The sequence below is a fragment of the Numenius arquata genome, chromosome 15 (genome assembly GCF_964106895.1).
Source record: "Numenius arquata chromosome 15, bNumArq3.hap1.1, whole genome shotgun sequence".
NCBI lineage: Eukaryota > Metazoa > Chordata > Aves > Charadriiformes > Scolopacidae > Numenius > Numenius arquata.
This window is the reverse complement of record NC_133590.1, coordinates 8172925-8186318: the sequence shown is the minus strand read 5'-3', so window position 1 is coordinate 8186318 and position 13394 is coordinate 8172925. Positions and strand designations below refer to the sequence as shown.

At 39.3% G+C, this 13394-nt stretch overlaps 1 protein-coding gene across 1 annotated transcript in view; it reads left to right on the top strand.

Moving 5' to 3' along the window:
* Window positions 1-13384, top strand: part of NRAP (nebulin related anchoring protein) — a 53803-nt gene extending 40419 nt beyond the window's left edge. Inside the window, exons 31-42 of the mRNA XM_074159183.1 lie at window positions 515-619; window positions 1665-1763; window positions 2555-2659; window positions 3024-3131; window positions 4797-5108; window positions 7036-7140; window positions 7825-7923; window positions 8040-8144; window positions 9688-9795; window positions 10410-10721; window positions 10963-11115; window positions 12337-13384. Coding sequence (XP_074015284.1) covers window positions 515-619; window positions 1665-1763; window positions 2555-2659; window positions 3024-3131; window positions 4797-5108; window positions 7036-7140; window positions 7825-7923; window positions 8040-8144; window positions 9688-9795; window positions 10410-10721; window positions 10963-11115; window positions 12337-12438 — 1713 coding nt within the window. The 3' untranslated portion in view covers window positions 12439-13384. The remainder of the gene's footprint in view (window positions 1-514; window positions 620-1664; window positions 1764-2554; window positions 2660-3023; window positions 3132-4796; window positions 5109-7035; window positions 7141-7824; window positions 7924-8039; window positions 8145-9687; window positions 9796-10409; window positions 10722-10962; window positions 11116-12336) is intronic.
* The last annotated feature ends 10 nt before the right edge of the window (window positions 13385-13394 follow it).

The following is a 13394-nucleotide window of genomic DNA, read 5'->3' as shown; positions in this document are numbered from 1 at the left end:
TGCTGCAGTGCTATTTTTCCTTTAGTGTTCCCTACTTATATTATGACCATTCAGAACTTTTTACAAACAAGGGTATTTTGTCCATAATTCTACTTACTAAAAAGTTACCAGCTTTTATTTAAAAATATTTTAATACACTTTTCTAAACTGGTCTTATTATATATATATTTATAAATAAATAATATATAGCTGTGATTTAGGTAGTATATATGAATGAAATTCATGCATCTAGGAAAAATTTTTTCAAGGTTACGAATGGAAGTTAGGAGCCCAGGTATCATTCAGTGTTCTTGAGACTTTGGGAATCTTACATCTGTACTGTAGGTCTGTCAGGGCTGTACGCACAAAGACACATACATAAACACAAGAACATAGGGTAATGTATATGAACTGTCTGTGGTAGGTACTAATTTTAATGGATTTATTTGAATACTGTTATTGTGTATTTTTTGATGAATAAATATAGGGCATCTCAAATGCAAACTTGTAATTACTTCTGCTTGGTTTTCCTTAGAATTTATACCGGTCTGACATGAACTTCATGCGAGGAGTTGGATGTATTACTCCAGGGGCCCTAGAGATTGAAGGAAAGAAGAAAGCTTCTGAACTCATCAGCGAGGTAACAAAAGAGGGTTTTGATTTCTCCACTACAAACAAGGGTTTGCCAGATGTCTTTCTATTAAACTGGGCTGGCAAAGTGACTCACTGGATAATGCTAGGCTCCCTCCCCTTGCGTTTGATCATTCCATTCGTGCCCTAACTGCAGATGGGTGAACCTGATGGAGTTCAAGGTTTTGCAGGCTTTGCTAACTGTTTCGGTAAATCTTTTCTCCTGTGTTTCAGACCCAGGAGGTTGTTTTTAATGTTATTTATTTTAGATTTAAAATGTTTTTTTTTTCAACTAAAAATAAGTCTGGGTCTATCTCTAATAAGTACCTTGTACTGTTTCTCCAAAATTAGACTGACCTGCGGAGTGCCCAATACATTACACTGTCCTCAGCTCTGCTCCTGCTTTACAGTCTTGGTCTGTTTTTTCCTTACTGCCTTCTTGTGCTATTGGTTTTCCCCCTCTGTAACTGGATTTTTATTTTCTCTCTTGTGTTCTGTGCTTACAGTCTCTGCTAGTTTCAAATCTTGGATCTATTGCCCATATTCACATAGATGTGAAATTAAGAAAAATAAGAGTGCTCTTCCTAGTTGTATGCTAGTGAATGGATCCCTGCTTGCAGTGGTCTTGCAGTTCTTTTGCCCACAATTCTGGCATAGGATCACGGGCCATGTGGAATCTAATTTTTCCCCCAAAAAAGTTCAGCAGGCTTGTGATATCCCTCAATCAGATTGCCTTTGCTGTAATTCTACTAGCCAGGATTAATGACACCAAGGAGGGAAATAACCTCATTGCTGTATTCAGCAGAACAGCACTTTTTTTTTTTTTTTTTTAACCTTATTCCTTATTTACTTTTCATTTCCCCTGTGAGACTTGAATGCATCAAATTCAGAGTAGCAAAAGGTAAATTAGTCTAATGGTTAATGGACACATTAACCTTTGCAAAGTAGAGTTTTAAGCACAAGAAGCAATACTAGACCACTGGTATTGGAAAAAGTCCCTTATCTGACAAGACAATTTAGTTATTCTGTTCGTTTTTCTTTGTGTGTGAACTCAGAGTAAATATCGTCAGCAGCCACATTCCTTCAAGTACACGTCGGTGACAGACTCTCCTGGCCTCCTTCATGCAAAATTCAGCAATATGATTGCTAATGAGGTAGGCTCTCCTAACGTGAATCAGAAAATATGCTTTTCAAAATGCAGAGAGCAAGGGATGGAGGAGTGGGAAAGAGACAACCCTGTTCTGAAAGCAAAATGCATCAAAAAGAAAGAAAGCATCGCTGATTTGTGCTTTTTCCCAGTTAGATCACATTTTATTATTTCCAAACATTTAATACCATTTTCAATTCAATCTCTTTTGAAAAGCTTGAATAATGCCCATATGATAGAGTCCCGTTATCAGGCTTTTTTACATGAAACAGAGCCTCAAAAGATCAGGTCTGCGGCGTGTTCTTGAGGCAGCTCATTTGCATAGTATGGTCCACTTTAGAGGGCTCCTAAAATAAGAATCAGTTTTCTAATTTTTGAAAAGCAAGACAAACCCCACTGACAAAACCCAAGTGAATTATCAAAATAATTTGTAATAATATGAGGAAAAATTCAAGCTAGAAAATATGGCCAGTCTACCAGAAATGCCTGGCCTTTTTTTTAACATGCATTCATGGTGCCCTTAAGGTTCTTAAGTCCACTTTTAGCCTGCTGGGAACATATCAGTGCAAGGCTCCGAATGTAGTGGGTTGGCATCATGATATATGTATAAAAAATAACGTACAAGTTTTTTTACGCCCAGAAGAAAAACCCCATGCAATTGCAATGGTATATTCATAGGTGGTTTTTGTGCTGGCTGACTATAGTTGTCATAACCATGAACAACTTAAGTACTGCTGTTATATTATTGAAACAGTAGAGAAAATTAATGGCAATTGTCTTTTTTGATCTCTTTCCTAGCGCCTGTATAAAGCAGCAGGAGAGGACAGTCAGCATCACTATACACCGACACTGGGTCTGCCTGAGTTTACACGGGCAAGAATAAATGCAGCCAACCTCAGTGATGTAAGAATTTGTTCTGTATTTCTTATACATATTTGGGATGGAGGATGAATTGTGCAGTGGCAAGGAAGACGAATAAGTAGAGTACTTTTTAGATCTACTCTGTTTATGCTTTCCCTGATTTGATTATAATGATATTTATCTCCATTAACATATATACGGTTGTGAGTAAATTAAATCTACATAAAGAACGAGACATGTTTTGTCTGAGTTAGTAGGATTTCCCAAAGATAATTTAAAAAAAAATCCTTTGATTGTGAAGAATGAGACTGTAATGCAGAATAACAAATGAAAGAGGGTTCCTTTGTTTGTTCCTTTGTGCATTTAAAAGTGAAACAGCAATCTACATGTGCCTTTCCTACTTTAGGCAAAATACAGGGAATCTTGGCATAATCTACGTGCTCAAGGCTACAAGCTGACAACGGAAGCACTGCCGTTCCAGACTGCCAGGGCCTCCAGAGAAATTGCCAGTGATGTGAGTTGAATGATTCAACCTTCCTTCTTGCCTAATTTCTGTTAACTTCATGTAAAACAATGTCTAAAGCAGATTTTACTGAATTAAAGCAACTCCATAACCATGTGAGACAAGTGTGAGACAGAATATATTACTTATGAATGAGACTCTTTGTGTGAATTTAAAAAAAGAAAGAAGAGGAAGAATCGCTGCTAATCGGGAACCAAGCTCGGTTAAACATCTTCCAGTGGGAAATAGCTAGTGAATTAAAGTATTTGCAGATAGACAAATCAGGGGGATTCTGCTCTTTTCCAGGCTTTCAACTCCTCATAGTATAAAGTGCTCACTAATTCCGTCCACTCTGCTTTGAGCTGACTTTTGGAAGTGGTTAGTGCTCCTGAATTGAAATGAAATCAGAAGTAGCTGAGCGTCCGTTGAATCTCTGAAAATCAGGAGTTGCCTGTCTGGTTAGAAAATGAAAAGCAGTGGATGCTCCTGTAAATATGTGTCCCCTTAATTTCCGAAATAGAGGATACAAATCTTCTTACCCTGAAAAATATCTCCTCACTTCCGTTGTTGTTTGCAAAATGCTCAGACACGATGGTATCCATTTCTTAGAAAAGCCTAAGTTCATCCCTTCCTCACAAGAAATTTAATAAATTCTAGAAAAAAATGACAATTAAGCTAAATTTAGTAAAAAAGTCTTCATTTTGTGTAGTATTTAGTTGCGTATTTTATCTCTACTGTGATAAAATATGAATATCTTTCATGTGTATTTGTTTTGTGAAGCAACTATTTCCAGCTGTAATTTATAATGTATACTTAACTGTATTTTGCAGAGTGCTTTTGGTTACAGCTTCAGATCTGCTCTAAAGGGTACAAGTCCATAATAGAATTACATCCACTTACAACAGATCTGAATTTGGCCCTTCATCTTGGAAGCACTTTATAAACATTAGCTACTGTAATTTAATCCCCACAACTCTCTTGTGTGGTAGATAAGTGTTATTATCCCATTTCAACTACATTATGAACTCTTCAGGGCCCAGGCCTTCCCTTTAAAGTTCCAAGCACCCTGTTGATGCTGTATAAATAATCATTATCATCATCATCACTATTTCACAGAGAGGATAAATGCAAGATCATAGGGAGAGTCACAGTCCCAGCTAAGATGAGAATGAGGGGTTGCTGGTGCTTATTCTTGTGCTCAGACCACCATCTTAGGCTTCTCAACATGGTTATTGATCCAAGAAAACTGAATTTACTCTTTAAAATAGCTGGGTGGCATTTGCAAATCTGAAGGCTACAGAGTGCGTGATGTTTCTCTTTTGTATAGATTTTTTTTTTTCTTCTTCTGCCTTTTGTTTGTTTCTCTTATGTTCTCATTCCTAGTGAAGGGAATAAAATTCTGTGAGAGATAATAAAAGTACATGATCTGAGGTTAAACATGGTCAATGCTTTGGGCATATTCAGAGAATGTATTGAGATGCACTTAACTGTAATGCTGCAGCTACTGTGGTATTTAAATTTGAGAGCAATGAGAGATTTGAACAATTACTTTCTAGTGCTGCATGCCTTGGCTGTTTTTACAGACTGCATAGATGTTTCAGTGACTTATCCTAAGTTAGTTAGCGAGAGCGGCCAGTCTCTGGCGCTTTTTCACTTTTACCCTTTTTTTATTTTTAGTACCAATATAAACACAACTTTGTGATGGAGAGAGGAAAGCACATTGGTGCCAGAAGTGTTCTGGATGACACCAGGTTGCTGCATTGCTTGCATGCTGCCAAATTACAGAGCGAACAGGAGTATAAGAAGGGATCCCAAGAAGTGTGGTCTCAGTACCATCTGCCCATGGACATGGTGAATCTTGTCCATGCCAGGAAAGCCCAGGCCTTAGCGAGTGATCAAGATTACAGAAAGAGACTCCATGAATTTACAGCACTCCCAGAAGACATGAAGATGAAGTGGGCCAAAAGAGCCCACATGCTACAGAGCGAGGTAAAGGCTTTCCTGCTGTTAATGGCAAATTGAATTTAGCAATAACAAAGCTTTGAGTGACTGCCACAAATTTTATGTTGACGTTGCCCAGTGTTTTTGGAAAGACCATTTGTAAACTTATGTATGTGCAGCAGCAAGATATCTGATTGCTCCTGACATACGAAATATATGTGAATTAGAGGTACTTATGTTACGAACCTGACAGAAAATCACTGTGGTCCATGTTACTTCTTCTAGAGCCGAGGGATACACACAGTCATCTCATCACAGCCAGTCAGTGGTTTGACAGCCTCTGCTCTTCATGCAGAATTCTTTGAGCAGAATGTTAAATGCTCAGAGATTGACTTGGGGTATGTTAGTAGGTCATTTTGCAAACAGAAGTGGTCATATCAAATAACCAGTTTCCCAGATGTGTTCACAGAAATTGCTTATGCAAATGCAAGTTCAGACAAACTTTGATGACAGAAATGATGGAATCTCAGCATGGACCACATCCGTGCTCACTTTGCCTTAGTACCTTTGTTCAGGGATGAGCCATTGTCTGCATGTGCTTTCAAACAGATGGAGATATTGAGTGCATGTATAAAGCTGCATGGATTCAGGTAGCTGGATTTTGACAATTTAGGATCTAGTGTCATTAACTGCTTTGTAGCAGGAACTTCTTTTTGGGTGTTTTTTTGTTTTGACTGAGTGTTTCAGCAAGGAAGTGAAAAAATTTTGTACAGACTGTTATGCTAAGTCCTTATAGGTCTTTAGAGAGCTGGATTTTATTATGAAACAAAGTGATGGGATATTTGTTGGATTTAGTCAGATTTGATGAGCAGTTATAAACAGATATTCCAGCTATGAAAATCAGAGCAGCAATCAAAGCACTGGAGAGCTTGTATCCTTTCTTACTCAGTGTACTTGCTATCTGTTATCCCATGTTTACTCTTCATTGCCAGAACTTTTTTTGGATATTCTTGGGATGGTACAGCAGCTGTTGCTAGATGCAGTTTTTTGCTTTTCCAGCTCCCATTCCTGCCTTCTCCTGAAATAGCTAACAACAGATGGCATACAGGTAGTCAGATCCAGGCAGGCTACCTTACAATTTACTGATACGTGATGGTGACTCACCTGATAGGAAAGTGCCATTTCCAGGGACCTAGTCCTGGGACCCTAACGGCATGTGCTTCAGAGCTTGCCTGCAAGGGACAGGAGATGAGTAAGAACCTCAGCACTTGGCTCTTTGCCTTTAGACCCCACCGGTTCAGAATCCAGAGAAATTATGTAGGTGGTTTTGTCCAATACTCTCACTGTCTAGTGAGAGTAACATATTGCATGCTTGAGCTAGATGGCTGTTAGTCCTTTTGCATATAGAGAAAAAAAAAAAAAAAACAACCTTAAAAAATAGATGACTGGATTAAAGTCACACAGTGAGCCACTGTCACTCTGAAGGAGAAGTCAGAATTATTGGGACCAGGGGTACTTTGCTGGCTTTTACTTTTTATTGGGTCTGCCTTGTTTTCTTTGCTGGATTAGGAGGTAGAGCAAGCCTTTAGCGTGAGTAGAGAAAGAGTAATGGGTCCTCCTAGAAATGGGGTTAATGAGGAAGCATGCACCAGATAAAATAATTAGTATTCCTGACTTGAACTCACCTCAGAAAATTATTTCAAAAGGGGTTCTTTTACGCCCAGTACAAACAGGTTATTACTTACTGCTTTGAGTCATACTAATTCACTCATGGGGCCTTCTCTTGTAACTTGCATATGATACATTATTTAATTCCTAGTGGAATGAACAAATGCAAACAGTTTGGCTTTACGATATGATATGTGCATGGCAAATGAAAAACCTCAAAATGTTAATATGAATCAGGGAGTCTTTTTAAAAAACCTTAATAGCTGTGGATACAAAACTGATAGCTAACGATTTTCATTTTTAACAGCATCGCTATAAATCAGACCTGAACTTCATGAAAGGAGTTGGTTGGATGGCTCTGAGATCTCCGCAGATAGAAAGTGTAAAGAAGGCTGGAGAGCTCATCAGTGAGGTAACTGATAAATCTTTCATGGGATAGCACGTCTGTAGGAATTGTTTACCATCAAGGCTCCTCGTTACATGACATTTACGAATGTAGCTTATCATTTCCTTTTGATGTGGGAGCCTGTTTATACAAGGTGTAAGTTACCAGGAAGCAGTACGGGAGATGCAAGTCCACTGTGTGACACCTGCTGAATATTTTCCATTCCAAATGAAACACAAGAGTATAAACAAAACATGTAGCAATAAATAAATGCAGTAAACTCCATTATGAAATTCTAAGCAGGTGGTTATGGAAGTGATATAGAAGGATACAGCATTGACAACTGCATTGAAGGGGCATTTGCCTGCTCAGTATCATGCATTAATGGAGCAAAATTATGAGCTGTCAAAAGTGTAGTGTTTGAAAGTGTTTTGCATGTGAATTTTCAGTGGGAAGTCCTTCTCGCACACACTCAAAAAAAAGAAGTTTGGTGCCTGGGCACCACAGAATGATACAGCAGCATCCCTATTCCCCAGCTGAAAGAGCAACTGAGACTAAAGCAGAACAGTAATGTTTTTAATACTGTGGTTTCAGGAAGGTGGCTTTATGTTTTACTCCAGTTATCACACACTTGGAATTGTGATATATCATTAACAGAAACATCCTGTGTTTTTTTTTCCTTTGTTTGTTTTTGTTGCCTCCTCCCCTCAGATAAAGTACCGTCAGAAGCCAGAAAGTTTGAAGTTCACTGCAGTGGTTGACTCTCCAGATTTGATTCACGCTAAAACCAGCTACCTCCAGTGCAGTGACGTAGGTTTCAATTTACTATAAGTGATCTTAACTTTTATTGTACTGTAATTCATAAAAGAAATGATCTCAACATTGCTTCCAGTATCAGTTGCATTCAATGACTTTTGACTCCACAGAGACTGTACAAGGCTGGAGACCCCGAAGCCAGGCACAGGTATACCCTGCCTCCTGATCATCCAGATTTTATCCGAGCCCGCCAGAATGCACTTCACATCAGTGATGTAAGTAAGCCTTTCACTTTGGGGAGTTGACTTGGTAACTGTCATCAAGGAAAACAAACTTGCTTTGGAATGAAAAACTTTCATGTGTATGTAAAAGCCAGGTTCTCTGAGCCTGACCAAACCTGGAATAGGCAGAGGCTGTGGAAAAGCCAACATGTTGCTATATTTGGGCTGGAGGCAGCAGGAGAAGTCTGTTGATTATTCTTTTGAGAATTGGTTCAGTGTTTTAGGGCAGGAAGCTATTATTAAGGATTTCAGTCCTTCAGTCTAGATATGGTTAATTACAAATTTATATCTACACTTGGGTAGGGGAGGAGGGAGAGGTCCTCTTTCCTGGCCTATATAATCTTCCTGAAGCTGCAACGCTGTGTTGAACAGATCCTTTAGTTGCGTCCAGGTTGATGACAACTGTGCCTGAATCAGTGAGTGGAATTGGTTTAAAGGGATTTTGTTTCCACATTATCCCAGACAGAAGCACTCAGTCTGTTCCTAATCTACTGTTCCCTGATTAACTTAACTACAGTTAAGGGTCAGTGTGACCTTAGTTTATAAGAAGCTTTTAGTTCTTTGTTTGGGGATAGGTACTGTGTAGGTGAAAGAAATAAATAGGATTTATATTCTTCGAAGCGATAGAGGAAAAAGTGAAAAGGCAGAGGGGTGCTTTCACACAAATGGAAGATCAGACCCAGACCTGTTAGCAGGGTTATGGTAATGCTTGCAGGCTGTCTTGCAGGATTTCTGGCATCTCAGTTTACCTTCAAACTAAGCACCACCATCACTAAATTCACACTAGTGAAACAGAAGATTATCTCTTAACATGTGAAGTGGATTTTGTGCTTGTTTTCGTATGGTCACAAACCCCAGAAAGGATGAATCAAAGTCTTACAGAAAGCAAATTAATATGATCAGAAAGGGACAGCCAAAAGTGTCAGCTAAGGTACCATGGCTGTATAGCAAGACCTGGAAGCTATTTTAAAAAAAGCTATTGGAAGAATGGAAGAAGAGTCAAATCTAGAGCAAATTCTTTTCAGGATGTAAATGTATTTCAAATCCTCAAAGTCACATTAAATATGTTAGAACCGGCTGTTATTCCATATGAGTTAATGAAGCCACATGTGGCTGGGGATAGAGACAGGGATCATTTCAAAAGCTTGAAATAACTGGTGTTGAAATTATGATGCCACGAAACCCAAGACACTGCAACTGGATGCATCAAAAGAGAGAATAAGGGCTATATCAATGCAATATTGATGTGACTGATGCATCACAGTTTCTAATAGAAATTAAGTCACATCAAAAACAACCACATTCAAGTACAAAAGGAAACCCTGGTGGCACTTTTCAGATGAGGCATTTTATCATTATGGTGAATAGAAAAGAAGTTGAAGTGCTGTAGAACTGGATCAAAACCTTAGAGATGGTACTGATGACTCTTGATACAAATAAACCCAGTAGGATAAAACATTTATTATTGCAGTTATGGGACTGCGTTTAAGAAACTGCAGGGGGAAATGACTGTTTTGTTCTTTTCTTTTCAACACAGAAATTTTATAAAACATCTTGGGAACAGACAAGGGCATCTGGCTATGATTTTAGGATTGACGCCATCCCATTCCAGACAGCAAAGGCTTCAAGAGAGATTGCTAGTGATGTAAGAATTATTCTATTTCAAAAAATTCCCAACCCTCTTCCCGTGTCACCCCCTCCCTGTAAAAATGGGTGAATTCTGACATAAGTGAACCTTGTTCTGGTTTGGAAAATTGGTGACCCAGTGAAACCAAATGCCAATTAAGTGGAAAGATTAATGTCCAATACTAGGCTGCTCTGTTTCACTTTAAAGAGTTATTCTTGAGAAGGAAGCATATTATGATGTGTTTAATGAAATAGGTACTAGGCTATGAATAGTTAAAGCATAGTCTAGAATAAAATGGGTCACCAAGAAAGCTGAAGATGGAGAAGCTTCATTGCCTGAGCTGTGTTTCGGGTGCACACGAGGGAGCAACAATAAGAGGACCTCTGATTGCTTTTGAGAGATGAGTATTTTGGGCTCCCTAAGTCTTTCTACTCCTTTAAAAATTAGCACAAAGGGCATTCTTCTAAAGTGTCTTGTAAGGTCAAGAGATGTAATTTGATATCAAACAAACCCTTGGTCTTTGTGCACTACAGGATGCATTATTGATAGCTAGGGGAGGGTAAGTTATTTCATAACTGAATTTGGAGATCATCTGAATAGGAAAATGAGATTTTCCGCTGTGCTTCCTACAGTACAAGTACAGAGAAGCTTTTCTGAGAGACAGAGGCCAGCGGATTGGATTCCTCAGTGCAAATGATGATCCCAAAATCAGGCATGTCCTCAGAGTGGGGAAACTCCAGAGTGACAACCAATACAGGAGTGGATATGCCCAAAACATGGCACAGTTCCAGAGCCACCTCAACCAGCCAGGATTCCTCCATGCTAAGAGAAGCCAGCAGCTTGCAAGCAATGTTAACTACAGGCAGCCTTTGCACCAATACACTTGTGATCCTGAGCAGCTGAACGTGAAGCATGCAAAGCAGGCCTACAAGCTGCAGAGTGATGTGAGTATAGCTGAGTGACACTGTCCTTCCAAGGAGCCGTTTGTGGAAATGTGCTTCTCAGACCTTACCTATCAACAAAATCACATTCTGGCAAGAACTAATCTGTTCGCTGAACTGGAATAATAATTGTTTATTATGGACTCTGTTGCGCTTTATATGCTCTCTCTTGAATACCCAGGGCATGTGGCTTGATTAGAGCCAAACAAAATAATGCACACTGGTGTATGTTTCATTCTCTCAGGTAAAATACAAGTCTGACTTGAACTGGCTCAGAGGCATTGGCTGGACTCCCCCGGGTTCTCACAAAGTCGAAATGGCAAGAAGAGCTGCTGAGTTGGCATACCTTCGGGAAATGGGACTGCAGGGTGCTTCTGCTCAGTATGGACCTGGAGTTGTAAGTAGAGTAAACCATTCTTCTCACAAATCCCAACAGCTCTGCTCTCTAGAAGGCAGACAGGCACACATCCTGTTTGATGCTTTTGAATGCTCCCTGGAGTCTACACTTCTCCCCATTATTTGAACAGAATATATATACTTCCCTCATGATGCTTTGTATACATCTTAATTTGAAGGAACCTTTCAAGAGAATTCAGCAGCTGAAGAATTCCTGGAGGGATCAGGAAGTACCATGGGATAGGATTTACTTATACTATGGGATGTGTTTCCCTTAACTTGTGGATGTTGTCAGATCTCCTAGTGTCCTGATACCTCCATGGAAAGCAGAAGTAGATGAGGAAGGGACTCTCTGTACAACTCCCCTTCTCTTTTCCTAATTTCAGCAAGAGACATCTGTTTTGCTGTGTAATCTCCACTAGCAACTGTGTTGACAGGCTCGGTGTAGACTCCTAACAGAGTAACGTGTGCTGTGGGAAGCTTTTTGCAAAGGGGTCTACCCTCCTCCATCTCTGTCCAGCCCAAGGTGCAAGAGATTACAAGTTGGGGTCTTCCATGTTTTCCTTCTCTTGACCTCCACAGGGATGACTCCCAGTCTGCAGTGTCCCAGCACAAGAGAGCAAAAGTCCATACAGGGACTTTGTAGACCCTACAGTTAGGAAGCATTAAGTTACAATAAAAGAGAGGTTCTGCACTTCAAATATTTGTTTCATTTAATTTTTAACTTTGGCAACAAGTCAAACAATAAGCCAGCCCAAGAAAAACAGAACTTATCCATGATTTACATTCCCATCTGAAAAGTTACTCAGGAAATAAATTATGACTGTGATTGAGGAATGCAGGCAGTGGGGACTGCAGGCAATATCTTCTTAAGTCCTACCTATGATAATGATCTGATGGTCCCAGGGAAATCTACAGGTGTGCAATCCACCTGGGACTCAGGTGTTTGCTGGTTTGCTCTTTATTTAGTGCTCAAACTAGAAATTAGGAGTTGAGCAAATTCAGTTCTTCGATATGTGTAGTATCTAAAAGATGAATGGCTCCATTCATTGCACTTTTCCATTGTAGATATTTGCTCAGTGCAGGGCAGTGATTAAGATTTTACTCATTTGTTTGCCAGATGAGGTAATTTTTAATATGCAAATATTTTTATAGAATAACTGTTAAAACCTTCTCCTGTCCACTGGCTGTGCTCACAATATAGTTGGTTTTGATTTTACAGGACCAATTGGAGACGGAAGGATCTCAGCAGGACACAGTAAACCCTGATGCTTCAGAAATTCTGCAAGTCAAGAGAAGGAAAATGCAGCTGTATCAGAAGTAAACAGGAACGTGACATAACACAAATAGATTTTCATATTGTCCTGCAAATCCTGTAGCTTTTCCAGTTTTCTGGGAAGCACAATAGATGGCGTCTAAGAACTTTTTGTTTTAGAAAGCAACCTAAACATTGCAATTTACAACATCTTTCTATTTTTGTGTGGATATTTTATCACTGTATGTATTGCAGGATATGATATTTATTTAAAGCTGTAAATGAAATTAGTACTAGGTGACTGGCAGGCTCAGCTTTGTACTACAGATGAATGAAACTGACTGGTAGAATTTAAAATAATTTGTAATGAATAAATCAAATTAATCTTATTCCATACTTGTAATCTTTGTAGATTTTTATGTTCCTGGATTATTGGCACCATTGACCTAAGAAAACACAAAAGCATGATTCAGGTGGCTTAACAGATGAACAAGACAAAGGCCAGTGGAAGCCAAGTTATCATTGACTAACCAAGGGCACGCTCCTCAGGTAATTCCAATGGCTGCAGTCTTGCAAACATAGGCACATGATAATTTTTACATATGTGAAAAATGGCACTGCCTTTAGGAGCACACACCAATAGCTTTAAGATGTCAGGGTCCAATAAGTGCTGAAGAGGGAAAGGGTGGCAGCAGCTGAGCCTGCAGAATTTTCAGTGCTTGAAGAGCAGAACTCAAAACATTGGCAACTGCAGCTCTGATTGATTTGGGGAAGAACTGGAGCTGCTTTTCTTTCTGATCTGTTTTGCCTACGAAATGTAGGCTTATTTCAAAGTCCCCAACAGGAAAACTGTCGTCGACATTCTAGCAAATGCTCTAACTCTATTTTCAAGATGGTGATGAGGGATGTCCCATGTAGGCCATGAGGAAGTATCAATGATGTTTTAGTCAAAAAGGAGGCATTCGGAGAAATGATAAATGTAAATAAATATCTCAAGCTTACCATTTGTCATTCCAAAGCTGTCT